Source organism: Lithobates pipiens, unplaced genomic scaffold (assembly GCF_037356315.1).
Source record: "Lithobates pipiens isolate NorthernLeopardFrog02 unplaced genomic scaffold, aLitPip1_a1.2 Scaffold_28, whole genome shotgun sequence".
Taxonomy (NCBI): domain Eukaryota; kingdom Metazoa; phylum Chordata; class Amphibia; order Anura; family Ranidae; genus Lithobates; species Lithobates pipiens.
This window is the reverse complement of record NW_027507789.1, coordinates 174,957,541-174,979,614: the sequence shown is the minus strand read 5'-3', so window position 1 is coordinate 174,979,614 and position 22,074 is coordinate 174,957,541. Positions and strand designations below refer to the sequence as shown.

Genomic DNA, 22,074 nt, shown 5'->3' with positions numbered 1-22,074 from the left:
CGTTGGATTTTGTCCGAAACTTGTGTTGCATACACACGGTCGGACAAAGTTGTTGGAAAATCCGATCGTACGTAATGTGATGACATTATTTCGTTACGACGCAACTACGTTCAGGCTAGTAGCCAGTAGCTTTGGTCTAGGAATTTGATCTGAGCATGCGTGGCACTTTGGAATTCTCTGGATCATGTTGTCTGAAAATTTTATAGCCCAGCTCTAAAACTTTGTCGGTCGGATATTCCGACGGAAACAGTCCGATGGAGCCCACACACAGTCGGATTATCCGACAACACGGTCCGATCGGACATTTTCCGTCGGAATGTCCGACTGTGTATACAAGGGCTTATGTTCACTTACCTACAGCATCAAAGCTTCTCAGTTTTGTAGCCAACCAAACTATAATTTAACACTGCCCTGAGCGTTTTACCAAATATTTTTAGTATTTGCATTTCAAGTATTGTTGAATAGTAACCAGCACCCTTCTCTTCATCTCTTTCTGCTATTTTTATTACCTCAGTCAACAACTACTCTAAGCTAGCAGATATAGGTCAAAAACATATATATTTGGTCTTGGATAACATTTCCTGGAGGATGAACATTATTTGTATTGTACGCTGTGGTCATGTCCCAAGCATCGACCACACCAACATGAAGATGCTTGAAGATGTCCTTCACTATAAGATGCTGAATATAGCCATGGAAGTCACTGAATCTCTCGGCATCTGTACTCATCTCTCTGGTGTTCTCCGTTTTAATAATAACCTTTGCGTCCGGACTCCGTAAGAAAAGACGCTCCAGGGCCTTGCGCACATTAATAACTCTTTTGATGAAGAGTTGGATGGGGAAAGGTCTGAAGTTTTGTCCCAGACTGATAACGACGACATAGTGTGGACCTCCATCCAGCTGGTCTATTTGCTCACTTACATAGTGGTCGTCTTTTACAAAGTAAGATTGATTCACTGCAATAATAGGATGGCTGTGCTTTTTCCACTGTAGCCTGATGTTCCTCTGCAGATCGACTGATAACGCCATAGACTCCAACCCTGTTCGATGCAGATCAAAATGTTTCAGTCCTGGTTCAAAAAATAAAAAAAAATGTCATGGATTAAAACTGTGACTGAACTGGATTGTATCCAGAACAGTGAATTTTGAAGCACAGGTTGATCATTTTTTGGTGAGGTTTACTCATTAAAGGATATAAATACAAAAGAATAGAACCGGCAACTCCAAGTGTCCTTGTTGCTTCTTTATTGATGCATAAAAAATTGAGTAAAAAAATACAGGGGCTTCAGCTTGCAAGTCTTGGTCACAGCACTTTACTCATTAACCCTCCTAGCGGTAATCCCGAGTCTGGCTCGGGGTAGGAATATACTGATAGGAGCGGTAACCCCGAGCCAGACTCGGGATGGCTTCGCTCGATGCAGGGAGGACACAGGGAGAGTTACTTACCTTGTCCCCTGGATCCAGCGATGTCCGCCGCGCTGTATGATCGAGTATTCCTCCGCTCGATTCACAGTGCCGAATGCCGCCGAGCTCCGTTCCCTGCGGCGTTACGACGCACGGGAGTGGAGAACGGCGGCAAATTCAAAAAAGTAAAAACACACAAAACACACACAGCACTGTAATCTTACAGATTACAGTGCTGTATTAAAAAATACACACCCCCTTTGTCCCTAGTGGTCTGTGTAGTGCCCTGCATGCACTTTTATATTATAAATACTGTTTTTTACTGCCTGGAATTTGGAGATTGTCCATAGCAACCAAAAAGTGTCAGTTTTTCAGTGTTTTAGGATTTGATTACATTATTGAATAATTTTTATTATTCTTTATTATATTATAAACTTTATCATACCCGGGATGTCTGCTAGACTCTGGTTTGAACAGATTTAAGAGCGTTATTCCTAAGAATTACAGGACTACAAAATAAAAGCCAGATTTCCGTGCAAAATAATTGTACCGCTTTCAGCACCTAATTCCAGACTGAATCATACCGCCAGGGAGGTTAAAGGAGTTGGAAAGTCTCATGGTTTTTCACCATAATGCATTCTATGGCTAAGGTGAAAAACCTATGTTGCAGATGCTTTCCATAGCCCCCCTTTTTCTTACCTGAACCAGCCGCTGTCTCAGGTCCTCTTTGGACAGATTGATACAGTAGTAGCAGAAACCATTGGCTCCTGCTGCTGTCAATCAAATTCAGTGATGCAGGAGCTGGGGGGGGGGGGGGGGGGGGTAGTTCTGCTGTGTGTCAATGGATGCAGTAGCAGGACTCAGGAGCGTGCCCGCAAGAATGCCCCCATGGAAAGTAGCTCTCAATGAAGAGGAGGAGCTATGAGTGTCACTGGGGAGATCCCAGAAAAGAAAGATCGGGGATGCTCTGTGCAAAACCCTTGCACAGAGCAGGTAAGTAAAACATGTTTCTGCTTTTTAAAGTGACACATTTTTTATAAGTGTATTTTTTGAGTAGCTGTCTGAAATAACATTTTATTATTACCTTTAAATGTTTTTTCTAAATAAAGATACCATTGATGTACAGTAGAGTCACCGATGAGATGTATCATTTTGTCTTTAAAACAGGTGTACATTTGTTCATGGGGAATGAAGTTGGCGAGATGACAGAACGCAGGTCTCCATTTATTTTGTAACACAAATCCGCTGGGAAATGGAGGTACCATCCCAATCTTGCATTGTTCTAGAGACATGGGAGGTAATTCTGTGCAAATGAAAAATAAGCAATAAATATTTGTGTAATATTTGTTAATTATGCGCTTTTAGTCTCATGATTCTGCAGACTCCTACCAGACAACATAGCAAGTTCCTGCACTGCCCTAAAGCTGCTTTATAGGCTATGGTCAAGAAACTACTGTGACACGTTGGACACGCGTGTATGGTAATGCCAATGGAATGGTATCCAGGCATGCACACAATTGCTGGAATGTAGGTGTACATGCATGCGGGAATGTGCGCAAAAGTGGGAGCAGGTCTTCAGTGTCTATTGGTGCCAGACAGCCTATTTAAAGGTTGCTCAGATTCATGCTTAGTGCTGACTTGTCTTGCTTGTATCCTGTATTATACCTGTTGCTGACCCCGTTTGTTATTGACCTGACCTTGGATCCTGTTAATGCTTCTGCTCATCTGTTCTTGACCTCAGCTTACTATTGGCCAGGTCTCTGATGCTTTTATACATCATCACCCTCTTGTTGCTAACCCTGGCTGCTCTTCTAACCATACTTCTGTCTCCAGTCTGGTTTCATGTTATTCCTAAATGACTGCTCTGGTTGTCCCTCATTCCAGCTCCAGTTGTCAAGGCCTGTTCTTGCTTTAAGCCTGCTGGGAGCTCCAATAAACTATGCATACAAAACCTGCAATATCAGCGGAGTACCCCTTTAACCTTGGCTTGTTTTCCCCCCCATTGTCGCCGTTTCTCACCTGATACCCTGCCCGACCCTCTGAGACTACATCTCCTGTCACAAGTTCTGTTATTAACACTTGCAGGCACTCGTGTTCCCCTGTTCTTCAGCACCATCTGTTCTAACTTCAGTGGGGACTGGGCTGAAGATACAACCTTGTCAATTCGGTCTCCTAGCAGGTACATGACAACTACTCTTCAGCTGAGGTGCAGAGGTTGGTCAAAAACCTGCCCCAGCCTGTGATTGAATCATGAAAAAGCAGAAGCATGCTGTTAACCAGTTCAGAACCACCCACTGTAATTAGATCTCTATCTATCATCACTTTGACGTTCTATACCGTGGTTATGGAAGTAGCTTGCTGCCATAACCCTGGTATTTTTTGACAGTGGGCGATCCTCTTTCTCATAAAAGTGGTTCCGGAGGCAGGTTCCCAGTGGGATCACTTTTTTGGGCAGCAGGCCTGTCTTTCGTCAAATATCTCCTAAACCGTGTAGGTTTAGGAGATATTTCTTTGACCTACAGGTAAGCCTAGATTAAGGCTTACCTGTAGGTCCAAGTGGTTTGTAAGGGTTTACATCCACTTTAAGGCAGGGCAAAAGTGCCCTGGGCCCTGTCATTGTTGTGAGCCCAAAGCAGCCACCCAGGGCCGCCATCGGGGGATATGGGTAGTACTCAAGTAAGGGACCCAAGTGTCCAAAGGGGCCCGGCTGGCCAGGGCCCTCTCCCCATACAGCAGACCTGAAATAAATCGATCTGCACCGCCGCTAGCCTGCCCGGCGCCCGGCCGCTATATAGCCTCCCTTCACTAGCCCCCCCCCCCTGCTGGTAGAAGTGGAGCTTTACATGAAGCCCGAGACTACGTTGGCCACCGCTGCCCTTCTGGCTAACAAACCCCCCCCCCCAGCAGGTGATCGCGGCCAGCACTCATTCCCCTTTCTTCCCTGCTGAGGCAGAGCCTGCGGGCTGCTAAGTTGATTTACAATGTGAATGGCTGGATCACGGGCAGGGGGTATGGTCAGCTCATCAGCATCTATCTGCATGCACCCAGCCCTATCAGGTGCATGCAGATAAATACCAGAGAGCAGCCTGAAAGGTGAGTCACAAAAGTTTAGTGTGTGCTGCTATACCCCATATGCTGCCTGTATACTTAATTTATTTAATATCCTTCTCTTTGGACCATCCATCCCTCTCCACAATGCATCCCCATTCCCATCCAGCACCATCCATCCCTCTCTACAATGGATCCCCAACCCCATTCCCACCCAGCACCATCCATCCCTCCCCATAATGCATCCCCATCCCCACCCAGCACCATCCATCCATCCCTCTCCCCAATGCATCCTCATCCCTGCCCAGTACCACCCATCCATCCATACATTGTGGAGAGGGATGGATGGATGGTGCTGGGCGTGGATGGGGATACATTGTGGAGAGGTATGGATGATGCTGGGCACGGATGGGGATACATTGTGGAGAGGGATGCATGGATGGATGATGCTGGTCGTGGATGGGGACTCGGTGGGGTGGCCAGTGGGCAGATTTGGTGGGACGGCCAGTGGGCGGGCCCTAGGTAATATTGGTGGTCAGACCTGGGGGGGCCCAGGCCTAAAATGTGTGTAAGGGGGTCCAAAATTTCTGATGACTGCCCTGCAGCCGCCTCATACTTGCCAACTATCCTAGTTTGAATTCCCTTGTCCCTTGAAGTTTTTTAGTCCTGGGGCAGCTCCAGGTGGGAAGTTGGGGGTTCCAATCAACTGTCTTCCATCACCAGAGCCTCCTCTCTGTGACAGCAGGTGACATTCACGTGTGTTTGAGCTTCCGCTTAACCAAATGTGGGTAAGTTCAGCTGATTCCTAGTCCTCTGGAACCAAATGCAATTATTAAAAAGGTAATTTCAAAGATATGTAAAAAACTGAGGGATTGCTTACCTGTACAAGAATACACATCGATGGAGTCAAAGTTTTTGTGGATTTCAATAGCAATATTTTCCCTGGGAAGAAAGATTAATATTGTACTTTATTGGAATTCACCATAATTCAGAGGAATTTTTTTTTCCTTTGTGTAATATACAAAATAGTAGTATTACCTTTTCTACATAAAGGAAATTGTTTTTGAACCAGCACGTCATTTTATTTTTATTTAAGTACCCAGGATGTCTAGGACAAGAGCTTGTGACAACCTGCCCTTCCCCATTCATCTGCCTACCACTTTAATGCCTGGTACACGATACAAGTTTTTTTTCCATTCAATCCACCAGGTTGAACGAAAAAAAAACTAACCATCTGCAGTTAGTACAGCAATCTCCCCTGCTAAGCTGTTGTGTTCTGACAAGGGGATGGCTCCCCTGTCAGAACACTCCAATCAGCGCTCTCTGACATTGGCTGATCGGGAGCAAGTCGGCTGCTGCTTTTACAGCATGCTCGTCCGACAGAAGCTGGCCAAACTTCTGTAGGTCAGACCGACATACAAACGGGCCAGTCAGACAGTTTTTATTGAACTGCCCGATGTTTGCCTGACGTCTCCCAGCACTAGGCGCATGTATACGTGGCTTAAGGCAGAGTGTGATCTCTAGACAGAGTGGCTGTCCAAACAGCTCTGTGCATGCCAGTCAAGTTCCTCCACCCAAACTCACTCAACCATGACTTTATGGACCTTGCTCGTTGCTCTGGTCCAAATTATTTGGGGAAAGGGGATTATGGTGTGGGGTTGTTTTGCATAGGCTGGGCTTGACCCCTAAGCTCCATTGAAGGGAACACTTAAGGCATCAGCATACCAAGATATTTTGGACAAGTTCATGCTCCCAACTTTGTGGGGACACTTTGGGGATGGCCCCTTCCTGTTGCACAGCATGACTGCGCACCAGTGCACAACCAAGGTCCATAAAAACATGGAAGAGCTAGTCTGGGGTGAAGGAACTTAACTGGCCTGCACAGAGTCCTTATAGTACACCCAATAGAACACCTTTAGAATGAATTAGAGCAGAGACAGCAAGCCAGACCTTCTCATCCAACATCAGCGCCTGACCTCACAAATGCGCTTCTGGAAGAATGGTCAAACATTCCCATAGACACACTCCTAAACCCCGTGGACAACCTTCCTAAAAGAGTTGAAGCTGTTATAGCTGCAAAGGGTGGGCCAACTCAATATTGAACCCTATGGACTAAGATTGGGATGCTAATAAAGGTCATGTGTATGTAAAGGCAGGCGTCCCAATACTTTTGGTAATATAGTGTATGTAAAAAAAAGTGACCAAACAGTACACTCACCTTTATATATCATTGATGCTGCATACATTAAACTGTAACTCGCCAGTGTTTCTTAATAAATAGGTTGAGCAAGAAACATCCTTGTTTTAGGATATAGCAACATTAAAGCGGAACTTAGCTCATTAAAACAGGATTTTCCCATTTTGTTCCTTACCCCTCCCTTTTATACAAATGCTAAAAAAAAAAAAAAAAAAAAAAAAAAAAAAAAAAAAAGTGTATTATAATTTTTTACCATTTTGTTGGTTTTTGTGATGCAAGGCAGCACTTACGGGTTTTCGGCCTAGTCCGCATTTCCTGGGATTGTTATATCATAGCTTTCCCAGGAAGCAGTGGGTTTCTAACCCTGAACTTTGTGGCACATCTGCAACGCATAGCTGATTTCCATGTATGTGCGCAGATGCCACAGGACACTATAGTGGCCATCTACCACTAGCTGGCGGAACTCATGCATAGGCATGGAAATCAGCTGCACATATACAGATGCATCGCCAGTCTCTACCAATGTTTTGGAGTGCGCCACCCAGCCGAAGAGTCTAGCAAGTCTGAAAATACGCCAAATTTGGTAATGACCACCAGTAGGGTTGAGCGAACCCGAACTGTAAAGTTCGGGTTCGTACCGGACTTTGGGGTTTTGGATCCCGGACCCGAAAAATTTACTGTATGTTCGGGTTAGAGTTCGGTGTTCGGTAATGTAACTTTTTAAACAGCTGCAGGGCAGCGAATCAACATTCGTTTAACTCGTGTGCAGGCACAACAGCGTCTCCGGTACCAAGTGAGTCTCCTGCAGCACACATATGGCAGGTAGGTGCCTGCGAAGAGCAGTGGATAACATAGTATGCTTAAGGGGGTCTCGGATGCCCCTAATGTTCCAAGACATTACAGAGACAGCTATAATTCCTAATAGAACAGAAATTGTAAACTGGTAACAAGGCAAAAACAGCGCATTCATCATAAGCTCAGCCAAGCAAATATAGGATAAAGACCTGGGTAGGCCCTGAGGGTAGGATGACACTGGGGGGACAGAGTATCTCCACAAAGGGGTAACATGCTGGTGTGACTTCTGGCAAATAATGCTGGAACCATAAGTGCACTTAAACTGAACTTGAACACACAGTAACAAACTTTGGTGCTTGTATTCCTGCAAGGGGAGTTGCTCCCCGGGTTCAGAAGCCCTCCGCTAGGATCCTGCAGTTGGGTGATGCACCAGATTGGTAAGAAGCAACAAGCTTCACTTGAGCTGAACAATTGTAAGAACATCAAACCAAAAAAACAAACAAACAATCGAGCTCTTATTTTGTAATCCAACGATAGATCAATCGTGTAGAGAATTCATGCTCACTGTGCAGACAGTATAACAAAGTCTCCCAGACAGATTTTCAGAATTCTTGAGGGCATTGTAACAGGACAGCCGTTGGCCCCGTGGGTGACGGTAAACTGTAAATGGAGCCCAAAAGTGTGCCTTAATCTACCTTTTATGCATCTCTTCTAGCTTGGCGAAGCGTATGTTCATTGGCATCCAGCCAGTCCTGGCCAGGATATGGTGCCTAGCAGGAAACATGGCTTAAGTGGCCTGTAGACGTTGAAGCCTTTTCTTGACCTCTGTAAATTTTGCCTTGTAGCGTTACACTTCTGCTGAGTAGTCAGGGTAGAAGGAGATTTGGGTGCCGTTAAACTGGATGTTGCAGCGTTCTCTGGCCAGATGGAGCATAATCTCCTTATCTTTGAAATTGAGTAGTCTGGCCAGCATAAAGGGGGGGTGGGTGAGCAGATGGAAGAGGCCTAGGTGGAACCCTTTGCGCCCATTCCACTGGCTACAATGGAGTTAACGCCTTCTTTCCAAATGTGTCCAGCAGCCATTGTTCCACAAATTCCGTGGGGTCCCTTCCCTCCATCTTCTTGGGTGAGCCCCACTATACAGGCATGATTCCGCCTAAGGCAGTTATCAATGTCATCTGTTTTAAGTTCAGTGGCTTTAGCAATGCATGCTGTGAATTGCAGCTCCCTCATCAATGGTGGTAACCTGTAGTCCATCACTTATGTGGCCCTCTGCTGCTGTGGTGTGTTTTCCTATTTCTTGTATATAATGGCAAATCAGCCCCACTTCCTCTTTTAATACTCCAGAGTGTTCCTTGAGCATATCAACCGATGCTGTGCACTTGTGGACGGCTTTGAGTATTTGAGCCAGTGTGGGTTGATATACATCATGTTCCCCCTCATCTGTGTCAGTAATCTGCTGGTCAGTGGAACCAGGGGGGCCCTGTGTAATTTGTGTAGCTTCCTGGGGAGCATGGAAGATAGCTGGGGTAGTTTCTAAGTCCTCCTCTATGGGCTGCTTGGCTACTTCATTCAGTTTCTGGGTGTAATAGAGCATGTCCCACGGAGATCTTTTCCCAGGGCTTTAAGGGTTTTGGGAGGCTTACTAGCTCCTTTCTGTGTATCAACTCGTGAGTGCTGGGAGAAAGCCGCCTCAGCGCCATGTTGGGGGATCAGGCTGCACGCCATCTCCCTTTCTGTTTGCGGGTCACCATACCGCTAGATTGAATACCCACGGTCTCCAGGGGTGTCAACTGTAGCTGTGGCAGATGAAAATCGGGTGGTTATTCCGAACGGGAGTAGGGTAAATGGAGGATCTTATGGGGCTCTTGGCCACGCCCCCCGCTCAATTACATTTTAATGAGTGAAATAAGTATTTGATCCCTTCGCAAAAAATAACTTATCACTTGGTGGCAAAACCATTGTTTGAAATCACAGAGGTCAGATGTTTTTGTAGTTGGCCACCAGGTTTGCACACATCTCAGGAGGGATTTTGTCCCATTCCTCTTTGCAGATCCTCTCCAAGTCATTAAGGTTTTTGAGACTGACGTATGGTAACTCGAACCTTCAGTTCCCTCCACATATTTTGTATGGGATTAAGGTCTGGAGACTGATTAGGCCACTCAGGACCTTAATGTGCTTCTTCTTGAGTCACTTCTTTGTTGCCTTGGCCATGTGTTTTGGGTCATTGTCATGCGGGAATACCCATCAACGACCCATTTTTAATTCCCTGACTGAGGTAAGGAGGTTCTCACCCAGCATTTGATGGTACATGGCTCCGCCCATCATCTCTGATGTGGTGAAGTTGTCCTGTCCTGCATTGTGGTCTCTTCTGACCACAACACTTTCACCCAATTCTCCTCTGAATCATTCAGATGTTCATTAGCAAACTTCAGATGGGCCTGTGCATGTGCTTTCTTGAGCAGGTTAGACCTAGCAGGCACTGCAGGATTTCAATACTTCACAAGGCAGTGTATTACCAATTGTTTTCTTGGTGACTATGGTCCCAGCTGCCTTGAGATCATTGACAAGATTCTCCCCCTGTAGTTCTGGGGTAATTCCTTACCATTCTCATGATCATTGAAACGCCACAAGGTGAGTTCTTGCATGGAGCCCCAGACCGAGGGAGATTGACCGTTATTTTGTGTTTCTTTCATTTGCAAATAATCGCATCAACTGTTGTCAACTTCTTATCAAGCCGCTTGGTGGTAGTCTTGTAGCCCATTTCAGTCTTGTCTAGGTCTACAATCTTGCCCCTGACATCCTTGAACAGCTTTTTGGTCTTGGCCATGGTGGAGAGATAGGAATCTGATTGAATGTTTCTGTGGACAGGTGTCTTTTATACAGGTAACAAGCTGAGACTAGGAGCACTCCCTTTTAAGAGCGTGCTCCTAATCTTAGCTTGTTAGCTATATAGAAGACACCTGGGAGCCAGAAGTCTTGCTGATGGATAGAGGATCAAACACTTATTTCACTCATTAACATGCAAATCATTTTATAACTTTTTTTTAAATGCGTTTTTCTGGACATTTTGTTGTTATTGTGTCTCTCACTGTTAAAATAAACCTACCATTAAATATATAAACTGATCATTTTTTTGTCAGTGGGCAAACATACACAATCAGCAAGGGACTTTCCCCCCACTATATGTATGCATATGGTTTGTTAAAGAGGAAGTAAACCCTAATGGGTTTACTTCCTCTTTCATTCCCTGCAAAGGCAAAGCATAATGGACTACTATGCATCGCATAGTAGCCAATTATGTGTCACTTACCTGACACAGGAGCCAGCGAAGTCACCGCTGTCCCCTGTAGTCCGGAGCATCCATCTTTTCGGTGGGGTCTCGCAGCTCCGCCGCTGTCATTCGGCGGAGCTGCGATGACGTCACTCCCGCGCATGCGCACGGGAGCCGACACGCGCAGCAGCTCTGTTGTTGGAAATGCCGCGCTCAGTGCGCCTGCGCGCCGCTGTTCGGGCAAATATCTCCTAAACCGTATAGGTTTAGGAGATATTTCTTGGACCTACAGGTAAGCCTTAATCTAGGCTTACCTGTAGGTGAAAGTGGTTTGTAAGGGTTTACAACCACTTTAATTTTACAGCACAGATGAAAGGTCAAACACATGTTAAAAGTCTTATTGAAACTGAGCTCCGGGCAGATATATATGCACAAATTGATTCAGCACTGGAAACTATTGATACAACATTAAATGTATTTTTAATGTGAGCAGTATAATAACCTATTTGAGTAACACAGATGAACTCATCAGTACGCTGCTACTATTTTCATGGCCTGGGAGGGGACATGTACATGAGCGTAAAATTAAATTCCAATAGAGTTAGATCAGGTCTCCTTCCTTGCCAGCCAGGACAGTGTTGTGTGGTAGAGCTGTGTAATTCTCAGGACTGGATAGTCAGAAATAGAAATCATTTGGCTGGTAAAATAGCGCCAATATGTATTTCATCTGTGAATTTAGCTGTTTGCTTGATGTTCAGCTTTAAATTCCCTGGCCAAGGTAAAACATACACGTAATCCTGCCTAAAATTTATATTGTATTGTGCAATTGTTATATGTTTTTCTTGGTGGAAATTCAAGCAGTTTCTATCGGATATGTACTGACCTGTCCAAAAGAGATTTCTCAAGGGTGCTTAGAAAGGAGTGATCACTGTTGAAAGACTGGAGGTATATTAATGACCCACAATGAAAATATTCTGGTTTAGCGCAATAAAATAACTCATTGTATTCTTCCTTTCTATATTCACATGTTTCCTTCTTTGTATTCAGTTGGAATCCACATTCAGACTTCACTTGATGAGTTCCATTAGTAAAAGTCCCCGTGAAGTAAATGAGGCCATAGCCCTGATTCCTCGCTCTCCACAATGCTGAAACAGCCTCACTTGGATGGTAGAGGACCAATGAGAAGAAAACCTTTCCTTCCCAAAATAAAGTGAAATAGGCATGGTATGTTCCATTGTTAAAGTCTTCAATTCTTCCAGAAGCCGCAGCTTTAAGATCTGGAGAAAAGATCCTAGCTCTTATGAAGTCTCCTCCATATGTTTTCCTTTTACCCAAATGGTCAAACATCTCAATTTGGACAATTATTGTCTCTCCAACACAATACTTTTTTCTTGGGTTCAGTATGGTGGCTCTACTCTTCTTAGCACTGGTTGTGTGGTCCTTGTGGGTGAACGTGAGGGAAGGAATCGAGACAGAAATGTTTTTGAAGATTAGAGAAGCTTGAATTTCATCCTCTAATGAGAAGCTGGCAATTGATACAATTTTTTTTTTATGATGTACAGTGGGATTGCTGGAATATGGGACTGCATCTGAGCTCTGGAATAAAAATAAAAAAAAAAAAGTTATAAATACTGATTTAATGTTTCACCAGGTTTTGAGGACATTATATGCTGCAATGAAGTGGGCAGGGGATATTTAACAATTGGGAACTTAAAATGTTGATGCTGAGAGCATATATTGGACCCTTTGTAAACAACTTACTGTGCTGAGAGCGCGCTCCCTGCATGTTACCCCGTGGGTATCAGTAAGCTCCCAATGCATACTTGCGATCAGGAGCTTTCTGACCATGTGACTGCTGTGACAGCCAATCACAGCGGTCACATAACCAGAATGCCCGCCTCCCATCTTTTGGAACGTTTAAAGGGCCAGGAGGCAATCAGAGCCAAGAGGGGTTAAAGCATATTTCCATTTATGCTGTTAAATTTGAGAAAACCCCATTACTTATTAATAATTTCTTGCCTTTTATATGTTTCTCAGGACAAGGTGAGGTGCCATGGCTGACTGCAAGGCTTTGTGAACATTGTTACATCGAACCTGTCCCAAGTCTGTCCTGATTAACAAACAATGCAAGAAACCCAGCCCCTAAACCTTTAACACTTTGTTCAAATCTAGTTACAATTGATAATGAACTGTATAGACATGGTTATTTATGGCAAACACAGCTTCTCAGCCTGCTTATAAACAAAGTAAACTACCTAGTATTTATATAGGGTCCAGAATAGAGCATCTAAAAAGCCCAAGTTAAATATTTGTAATACATTCATTATTTAATGAAAATTACAGTACAAAATCAAACATAGAACTAAATTCTGCAAAAATTTGTCTTCCCTATACGTGGTCTGACAAATCAATCCCATATTTAGGAATACACCTAACAGCATCCTTAGCCCTTGTACACACGGTCGGAGATTCCCATGGAATGTGTCCTATCGGATCGTTTTGTCGGATATTCCGACTGTGTGTGGTCTCCATCGGACTGTTTCCGTCGGAATATCCGACGAACCAACTTTTCCAACTTGCCGGTAAAATTTTCCAACAAAATGCTCCGATCGGACATTCTCTGATCATGTGTAGCCTACTCCGATGGACAAAGTGCCACGCATGCTCAGATCAATTTCCTAGACCAAAGCTATTGGCTACTAGCCTGAACGTAGTCCCGTCATAACGAAATAACGTCATCACGTTATGTACAATCGGATTTTCCGACAACTTTGTCTGACCGTGTGTATGCAACATCACTTCCGGACCTCTTCTGGAATTAATCCGTCGGAATTACTCCGACGGATTTGGTTGTCGGAATCTCCGACCATGTGTACAAGGGCTTAGAGGATCTATTTAAAGTCAACTATCCTCCAATTTTTTTTAAAAACTTTCAAACTTGGTGAATTCATGGTCACATCTTCCACTATCATGGTTCGGAAGAATCAACTCCGTAAAAATGACGATACTACCAAAACTACTTTATTTATTTAGAGTACTACCAATCCCAATCCCAGCTCATCCCTAAAGAATACTACAAAGAAAAGGTACGTAATTTATATGGGGTTCATCCAAACCAAGAATCCAGATGCATACACTTTATCTCTCTAAGCTTAATGGTGGTCTAGGTTGCCCCAATTTTGCACATTATTATAGGGCTGCTCCTATAGCAAGCCTTACTAAATACCATGCTTATCAAGAAGCTCCATTATGGGTATCAATTGAAACCACAGACTGTGACCCTATTCCAATATCTAATCTATTATGGATCTCATCAAAAGATTGAAAAGACTTAAGGAATCCTATCACCAAACATTATATATCCCTTTGATTCAAAAAAAAGTAGTCAGCTAAAATCTTTACACAATCGGCTATCGTCTTTTTATAAAAACCCCCGCGTTCTATCCAGCGTGGGTATCCCCTAAATCTTTCAAAGAATGGACATCCCGAAATGTTCTAAATATGTATAAATTCATACATTCCTCGTCATTTATCCCTTTCACAACTCTTTGTGAAAAGTATGGTTTACCACAATAGGAAATATTTAGATATCTCCAAATTAAAAATTTCTATACACCATTAGTAAGTACAACATCCTCATTAACACATATGTCTAGTTTTGAAAACGGTGCCTGTCTTTTTGCAAATATCTCCTAAACTGTGTAGGTTTGGGAAATATTTCATGGACCTACAGGTAAGCCTTCATCTAGGCCACTTGACCAGGCCACTTTTTGCGATACTGCACTGAGTCGCTTTAACTGACAATTACACGGTTGTGCGACGCTGTACCGAAACAAAAATTTACGTCCTTTTTTACCCACAAATAGAGCTTTCTTTTGGCGGTATTTTATCACCTCTACAGTTTTTATTTTTTGCGCTATAAACAAAAAAAAGAGCGACAATTTCGGAAAAAAACTCAATATTTTTAACTTTTTGCTATAATAAATATCCCCCAAAAATATATATTGTACAATATTATATGTATATATGTGATGTACAATATTTACTTTCTGTGTCATGCTGGTGACTATCCTCAATATGTATGTTTAAAGTCCCACCACCACCCCCCCTCTTTTTTGCAAAAGCAACCAGGGATGGAGGCGTAATATTCCCATTGCGTCTTATTTAAAGTCCCAAATATTCCCTTTTTTCTTTGACCCAAAAATATATAAAAAAAACAAATTGCCTCAGTTTAGGCCGATATGTATTCTTCTACATATTTTTGGTAAAAAGAAAAAAAAATTCGTAATAAGCGTATATTGATTGGTTTGCACAAAAGTTATAACTTCTACAAAATAGGGGATGGTTTTATGGCATTTTTATTATAAATGTTATTTATTTATTTATTTATTTTATTAGTAAAGGTGGCGATCTGCAATTTTTATCATGACTGACATTATGGCGGACACATCGGGCACTTTTGACACTATCTTGTGACTATTGTCCTTTATACAGCGATCAGTGCTATAAAAATGCACTGATTACTGTGTAAATGACACTGGCAGAGAAGAGGTTAACCACTAGGGGACGATGAAGGGTTTAAGTGTGTCCTAGGGAGTGATTCTAACTGTTGGGGGGGATGAGCTACCTAGGACATGACATTGATCACTGCTCCCAATCACAGGAAGCAGTAGATCTCTGTCATGACACAAGGCAGAACGGAGAAATGCCTTGTTTACATCCCTATTCTACCGCTCCACACCGCAATCACGGACAGCCAGAGAACATAGAGTTCCTGCGACCTACGAGCACACTCCTGCGGCAAATTTAAAGGGATGTACCTGTATGCCCATTTGCCTGCCTGTGCCATTGCGGCGGCCGGCAAGAGTTTAAAGTAAAACTATAGCCTCCCATTAAAAGTAAAAAAAATGTGCTGTAGTATTTTAGTCCCACAAATACTTATTAAGCCTGCCAGTGAAGTCCACCTAATGTAGCTTCCTGTAATGGTGTGGCAACTATACTATACTGCGCCTGCGTTTAGAGAAGCATTGTCAATCTGAGTGATTAGTACATACCTTTATGACGTTATGCACCGTTAAGCTTAACAGCAAGACGGTAAACAGTATGATCGCCAGAAGAATTTTTTTTTTCCATGTAGCAGTCATTGCAGGTTCATAAACTAAAAAACATTAGATTACTTCTGTTATTCTGGGCATATTGTTACATTTATATAGAAATATTATAATCCTACTGATTTCCTAATTCCAAAAGTGATATCCCGATGTAAAATTAGGTTGGCCATACTTTATACAATTTTCATTGCACACCTTCTTGCACACTTTTCCTTTAGATGTAAGACCCCTTTCACACTAATGCAGTTTTCAGGCATTTTGGCACTAGAAATGGCACCTGTAAAGCTCCTGAAAACTGCCTCCCATTCTCTGCAATGAGTGCTTTCACACCCAAGCGGTGTGCTTGCGGGAGGTTAGAAAAAGTCCTGCAAGCAGCATCTTAGGGGCGCTTTGGGAGTGCTGTATACAGTGCTCCCCAAATGCCCCTGCCCATCGCAATGAATGGGCCACAATTCGGAAGTGCCACAACATGGGGTTAAAAGCCCCCCCCCCCCCCCCCGCTACTGGCCGAAAAGCACCACTTATATTGCAAACCGCCGTAGCTGTTTTGATGTAGAACACTGGAGTTATGGCAGCAGATAGCTGCCAAAACCCCATATATTTTGCAACGGGTGGGTGGTCTTCTTTGTTTTAAAAAAGGTCTCTCTGGCGGATTCACCACAAAATCACTTTTATTGGCAGTGGGAGAGGTGAGACCCCCCCCCCCACCACCACGCACCGCTCCGTCGCTTGGTGATCCGATCCGATCCTTTCCCCTCAGTAGTATGGAGCCAAATGAGGGAATCATGGCCCCTAATCGGCTCCATAACATTGGATGAAAGATGCAACGTCATATGTCACTTCCGCCCCATTGTCTTTAAGGGGAAATGTTTTTTTAATTTTAAAAGTCATTTATTTATTATTTTTTTATTGCATTTAAAGCGGAGTTCCACTCAAAAATGGAGCTTCTGCTTTTCGGAATCCTCCCCCCATCCAGTGTCACATTTGGCACCTTTCAGGGGGGAGCAGATACCTGTATAATCCAAGTATTTGCTCCCACTTCCGGCTATAGATAGCTACAGTATCCGCGGATATCTATGCTATATCCGGCGCCTCCTCCACCCCCCCCCCCCCACTGTCTTTTGCGAGACAAACAGGTCCCAGAAGACAGCAGGGACCAGTGGAATCACACAGCGCAACTTGCGCGTGCGCAGTAGGGAACTAGGCTGTGAAAACCGCAAGGCTTCACTTCCTGATTCCCTTACCGAAGACGGCGGTGCCTCCACCCGAGAGCCGAGGGACAGATCAGCTCCGGCTGCCGACATCGCAGACACCCTGGGCAGGTAAGTGTCCATATTTTAAAAGTCAGCAGCTGCAGTATTTGTAGCTGCTGACTTTAAAAAAAAAAAAAATAATAAAAAAAATTGGCGGAACTCAGCTTTAAGTGTAAATGTAAAATCGGAGGTCGTGACCCCAGATCTCACATTAAAGAAGTCCTGGCACGCGCTTTTTTCTATTACAAGGGATGTTTACATTCCTTGTAATAGGAATAAAAGTGACCCTTTTTTTAAAAGGACAGTGGAAAAATAAACAATTTAAAAAGTAAAATAAGTAAGAAAACTTTTTTTAAAGCACCCCTTCCTGCCGAGCCTGGGCGCAGAAGCGAATGCATATGTAAGTCGCGCCCGCATATGAAAATGGTGTTCAAACACCACATGTGAGGTATCACCGTGATCGTTAGAGCAAGAGCAATCATTCTAGCACTAGACTTCCTCTCTAGCTCAAAACTGATAACCTGTAGAAATGTTGACATGAAATGTTGGGTATCAATTTACTCGGCATAACATTATTTTTTTTTTTTTTAAATGGTTATATTTTTTTAATGAAAAAAGTGTATTTATTCCCCAAAAATTGTGCCTGTAAGACCGCTGCACAAATACTTTGCGACAAAGTATTGCAACGACCGCCATTTTCTGCTCCAAGGTGTCTGAAAAAAAAAAAAATTATATAATGTGTGTGCATGTGTTTGGGGGTTATAAAGTTATTTTCTAGCAAAAAAAATGATTTTAACTTGTAAACAACAAATCTCAAAAAGAGGCTCGGTCCTTAAGTGGTTAAACAGCGGTAAAGCACTGCTAAAAGGAGCGTCGCTTTACCGCGAACGGCCGGATGGCCCCAGTGTGAAAGGGGTCTAACAAAATCATATAATATGAGGTCAAATTGAAACGCTTTTAATTTGTATGCAATCAAGCAGGCTCATGCACTACATAGAAAAAAACATGAGAGGGGGCCAACCCCACAAAAAGTGTCTATAGTGTTGAGGCAGCTGCTGTTTTAAGTGCTAGAGTAACACTTTAAAAACAGAACCAGAGTAAAAAGGGTATATACTAGCCCTATATATGCGACAAAACAGCATAAACTATCATATACCGTATACACAATGTGTGCAAAATAATAAATTATCCATGCATTAAAAAGCTAAACAAACAGTGAATATCTACAAGTCCATAAAATATAGTATATATAATATAAAGTACTCAGATTCTTCCTCCAGATTATTAACCACCTCCCGCCCGCCCTATAGCCGAATGACGGCCGTAGAGCAGGCGGGTTCCTTCGCCTGGCCGTCCCTGGACGGCCTTGTGTTTACTTCCGCAATGCGCGCCGCGGGGGGCGCGCATCGCGGAAGTTTTGTATTCGCCGTGTCTCCCGGAGACAGGCAAACACAGATCGCCGTGAACGGCCAATCAAAGCGGCCGTTCACAGCGCGATCGCAGCTGCCAATGGGAGATGATCTCAAATGTAAACATATGAGATCATCTCCCATTGCCGTGTCTCTCCCTCCTCACAGAGAGACAGCGTGTGAGGAGAGAGAGGATCTGTGAGTCAGCCCCAGTGCCATCTGTCAGCCCCAGTGCCATCTGTCAGCCCCAGTGCCATCTGTCAGCCCCAGTGCCAGTGCAATCTGTCAGCCCAGTGGCATCTGTCAGCCCAGTGCCATCTGCCAGTAGTGCCAGTGCCACCTGCCAGCGCCAGTGCCACCTGCCAGCGCCAGCCCCAGTACCGCCAGTGCCACCTGCCAGCGCCATCCGTCAGCCCCAGTGCCGCCAGCCCCAGTGCCGCCAGTGCCGCCAGTGCCACCTGCCAGTGCCACCTGCCAGCACCAGTGCCACCTGCCAGCGCCACTGCCACCTGCCAGCGCCAGTGCCATCCGTCAGCCCCAGTGCCGTCAGTGCTGCCAGTGCCACCTGCCAGTGCCACCTGCCAGCACCAGTGCCACCTGCCAGCGCCAGTGCCATCCGTCAGCCCCAGTGCCGTCAGCCCCAGTGCCGCTAGTGCCGTCAGCCCCAGTGGCGCCAGTGCCACCTGCCAGCACCAGTGCCACCTGCCAGCGCCAGTGCCATCCGTCAGCCCCAGTGCTGTCAGCCCCAGTGCCGCCAGTGCCAGTGCCACGTGCCAGTGCCACCTGCCAGTGCCAGTGTCACCTGCCAGCGCCAGCCGTCAGCCCCAGTGCCGTCAGCCCCAGTGCCGCCAGTGCCAGTGCCACCTTCCAGTGCCACCTTCCAGCATCAGTGCCACTTGCCAGTGCCACCTGCTAGCGCCAGTGCCATCTGCCAGCCCCATTTGCCAGAGCAATTAGCCAGAGCAAATAGCCAGCACCATCTGCAGGTGCCAGCCCCAGTGCCATCCGTCAGCCCCAGTGCCGTCAGCCCCAGTGCCGTCAGCCCCAGTGCCACCAGTGCCACGTGCCAGTGCCACCTGCCAGCGCCAGCCCCAGTGCTGTCAGCCCCAGTGCCGCCAGTGCCACCTGCCAGTGCCACCTTCCAGCATCAGTGCCACTTGCCAGTGCCACCTGCCAGCGCCAGTGCCATCTGCCAGCCCCATTTGCCAGAGCAATTAGCCAGAGCAAATAGCCAACACCATCTGCCAGTGCCATCTGCCAGTGCCAGCCCCAGTGCCATCTGTCAGCGACATCTGCCAGCGACATCTGCCAGCCCCATCTGCCAGCCCCATCTGCCTCCAGTGCCATCTGTCAGTGCCACGTGTCGTCAGTGCCACGTGTTGTCAGTGCCACGTGGGGTCACTTTGTGGGCATTTCCATTGTCCTGGTGCTCCAGGGCCTTCAAAACGGTAATAGGTGGTTGAGAAATAAGATGTGTAATTTATGCTCCTAGAACGCCTGATGGTGCTTTTTCAATATTGGGCCTCTGTATGTGGCCAGGCTGTGTAAAAGTCTCACACATTTGGTATCGTTGTACTCAGGAGGAGTAGTAGAAGGTATTTTGGGGTGTCATTTTTGCTATGTACATGCTATGTGTTGGAAATATCTTATAAATGGACAACTTTGCGTAAAAAAAATGCGTTTTCATTTTTTTTCCACATTTTCCCAAAACTTCTGGAAAAAAAATGAACCATTCAAACGACTCATTATGCCTCACAGATTATACGATGGGGTGTTAGCTTTCCAAAATGGGGTCACTTTGTGGGCATTTCCATTGTCCTGGTGCTCCAGGGCCTTCAAAAATGTAATAGGTGGTTGAGAAATGAAATGTGTAATTTATGCTCCTAGAACGCCTGATGGTGCCATTTCAATATTGGGCCTCTGTATGTGGCCAGGCTGTGTAAAAGTCCACACATTTGGTACCGTAATACTCAGAAGGAGTAGCAGAACGTATTTTGGGGTGTCATTTGTGGTATACACATGCCATGTGAGAGAAATAACCTATTACATTAAAAATGTTGTGAGAAAAAAAAAAAAAAATCTTCATTTTGCAAAGAATTGTGGGAAAAAGATGACAACATCAAAAACCTCACCATGCATCTTAGTAAATACCTTGGAATGTCTACTTTTCAAATAAGGGGTCATTTGGGGGGTATTTGTACTTTCCTGACTTGTTCCGGTCGCAAGAAATGAGATAGGCCACCAGTACATCAGATGTGATCAATTTTGTGCGATTCGCACCACAGCTTGTAGACTCTCTAACTTTCACAAAGACCAAATAATATCCACTAATTTGGGTTATTTTTACCAAAGATATGTAGCAGTATAAATTGTGGATAAAATTTATGAAAAAAAAATTATAATTTGCAAAATTTTATCACAGAAACAAAGAAATATGCGTTTTTTTTCAAAATTTTCGGTCTTTTTTCATTTATAGCGCAAAAAATAAAAACCCCAGAGGTGATCAAATACCACCAAAAGAAAGCTCTATTTGTGGGAAAAAAAGGACACAAAATTAATTTGGGTACAGTGTTGCATGACTGAGTAATTGTCATTCAAAGTGTGAGAGTAGGGATGAGCTTCGTGTTCGAGTCGAACGCATGTTCGACTCGAACATTGGTCGTTCGTGCGTTTGCCGAATTCCGAACGTTTGGGCCGTTCGCGGCAAAATTCGTGTGGCCCACAATGCACTGCGGTGGCGCAATGCATTGCTGTCTCACGATTGGCCAAGCATGCACTGTGACCCCGCATGCTTGGCCAATCGCAGCGCCAGTAGCAGGAAGAGCAATGGTTGGCCACAGGCATCCTGCCTGTGGCCAATCATAACTCAGACTGTGTAGTGCACGCCCCACACTATATAAAGCTGCCTTTCAGGCGGCCTCGTGTAGTGTTTGTTAGCATCTGAAGCAGTGGGTGTTCTGTGTACCTTCAACACAGTTACACACCAATCGTTTTTGGCTGATTTACTATTTTGCTCTTGTGTAGTGGTTACTGTCTGTGCCCTGACCGCAGTATACACCACTATATTCACCTCACCTATATAGCTAGTGATCTAGCTTTAATAATAGAGCTTGCAGTCAGTAGTGTTAGTGCGTGCTGTCTGCGTGCTCTGTACCCAGTACATACCACTATATACACCTACATAGCTGTTCTCTATTTGAGCCCGATTGTCATTTGCTGGAGTTATTGGAAGTTGTGTGTGCCTCCAGCACAGCACAGTATACATCTGTATATACCCCTTTAACTCTGCTGTTTTCTTGTTATTGTCTGCGTGCCCTGACCGCAGTATACACCGTGATATTCACCTCACCTATATAGCTAGTGGTCCATCTTTAACAATAGAGCTTGCAGTCAGCAGTGTCACTCAGGAGATAGTGCGTGCTGTGTGCCTGCTCTGTACCCAGTACATACCGCTATTATCCACCTACATAGCTGTTCTGTATTTGGGCCCGATTGGCATCTGCTGGAGTTATTGGAAGTTGTGTGTGCTTCCAGCACAGCACAGTATACATCTGTATATACCCCTTTAACTCTGCTGTTTTCT

The 22,074-nt window shown here is 44.7% G+C and overlaps 1 protein-coding gene across 3 annotated transcripts in view; it reads right to left on the bottom strand.

Annotated features, from left to right (window-relative positions):
* Positions 1-486: 486 nt before the first annotated feature.
* Positions 487-22,074, bottom strand: part of LOC143935837 (NXPE family member 4-like) — a 101,117-nt gene continuing 79,529 nt past the window's right edge. For all 3 annotated transcript variants that reach the window (XM_077459959.1, XM_077459957.1, XM_077459958.1), the window contains 5 exons: positions 15,773-15,876; positions 11,602-12,314; positions 5,333-5,394; positions 2,489-2,707; positions 487-1,070 (listed from right to left, as the gene is read on the bottom strand). In XM_077459959.1, the coding sequence (XP_077316085.1) occupies positions 532-1,070; positions 2,489-2,707; positions 5,333-5,394; positions 11,602-12,314; positions 15,773-15,876 (1,637 nt within the window). In that variant the 3' untranslated portion in view covers positions 487-531. The remainder of the gene's footprint in view (positions 1,071-2,488; positions 2,708-5,332; positions 5,395-11,601; positions 12,315-15,772; positions 15,877-22,074) is intronic.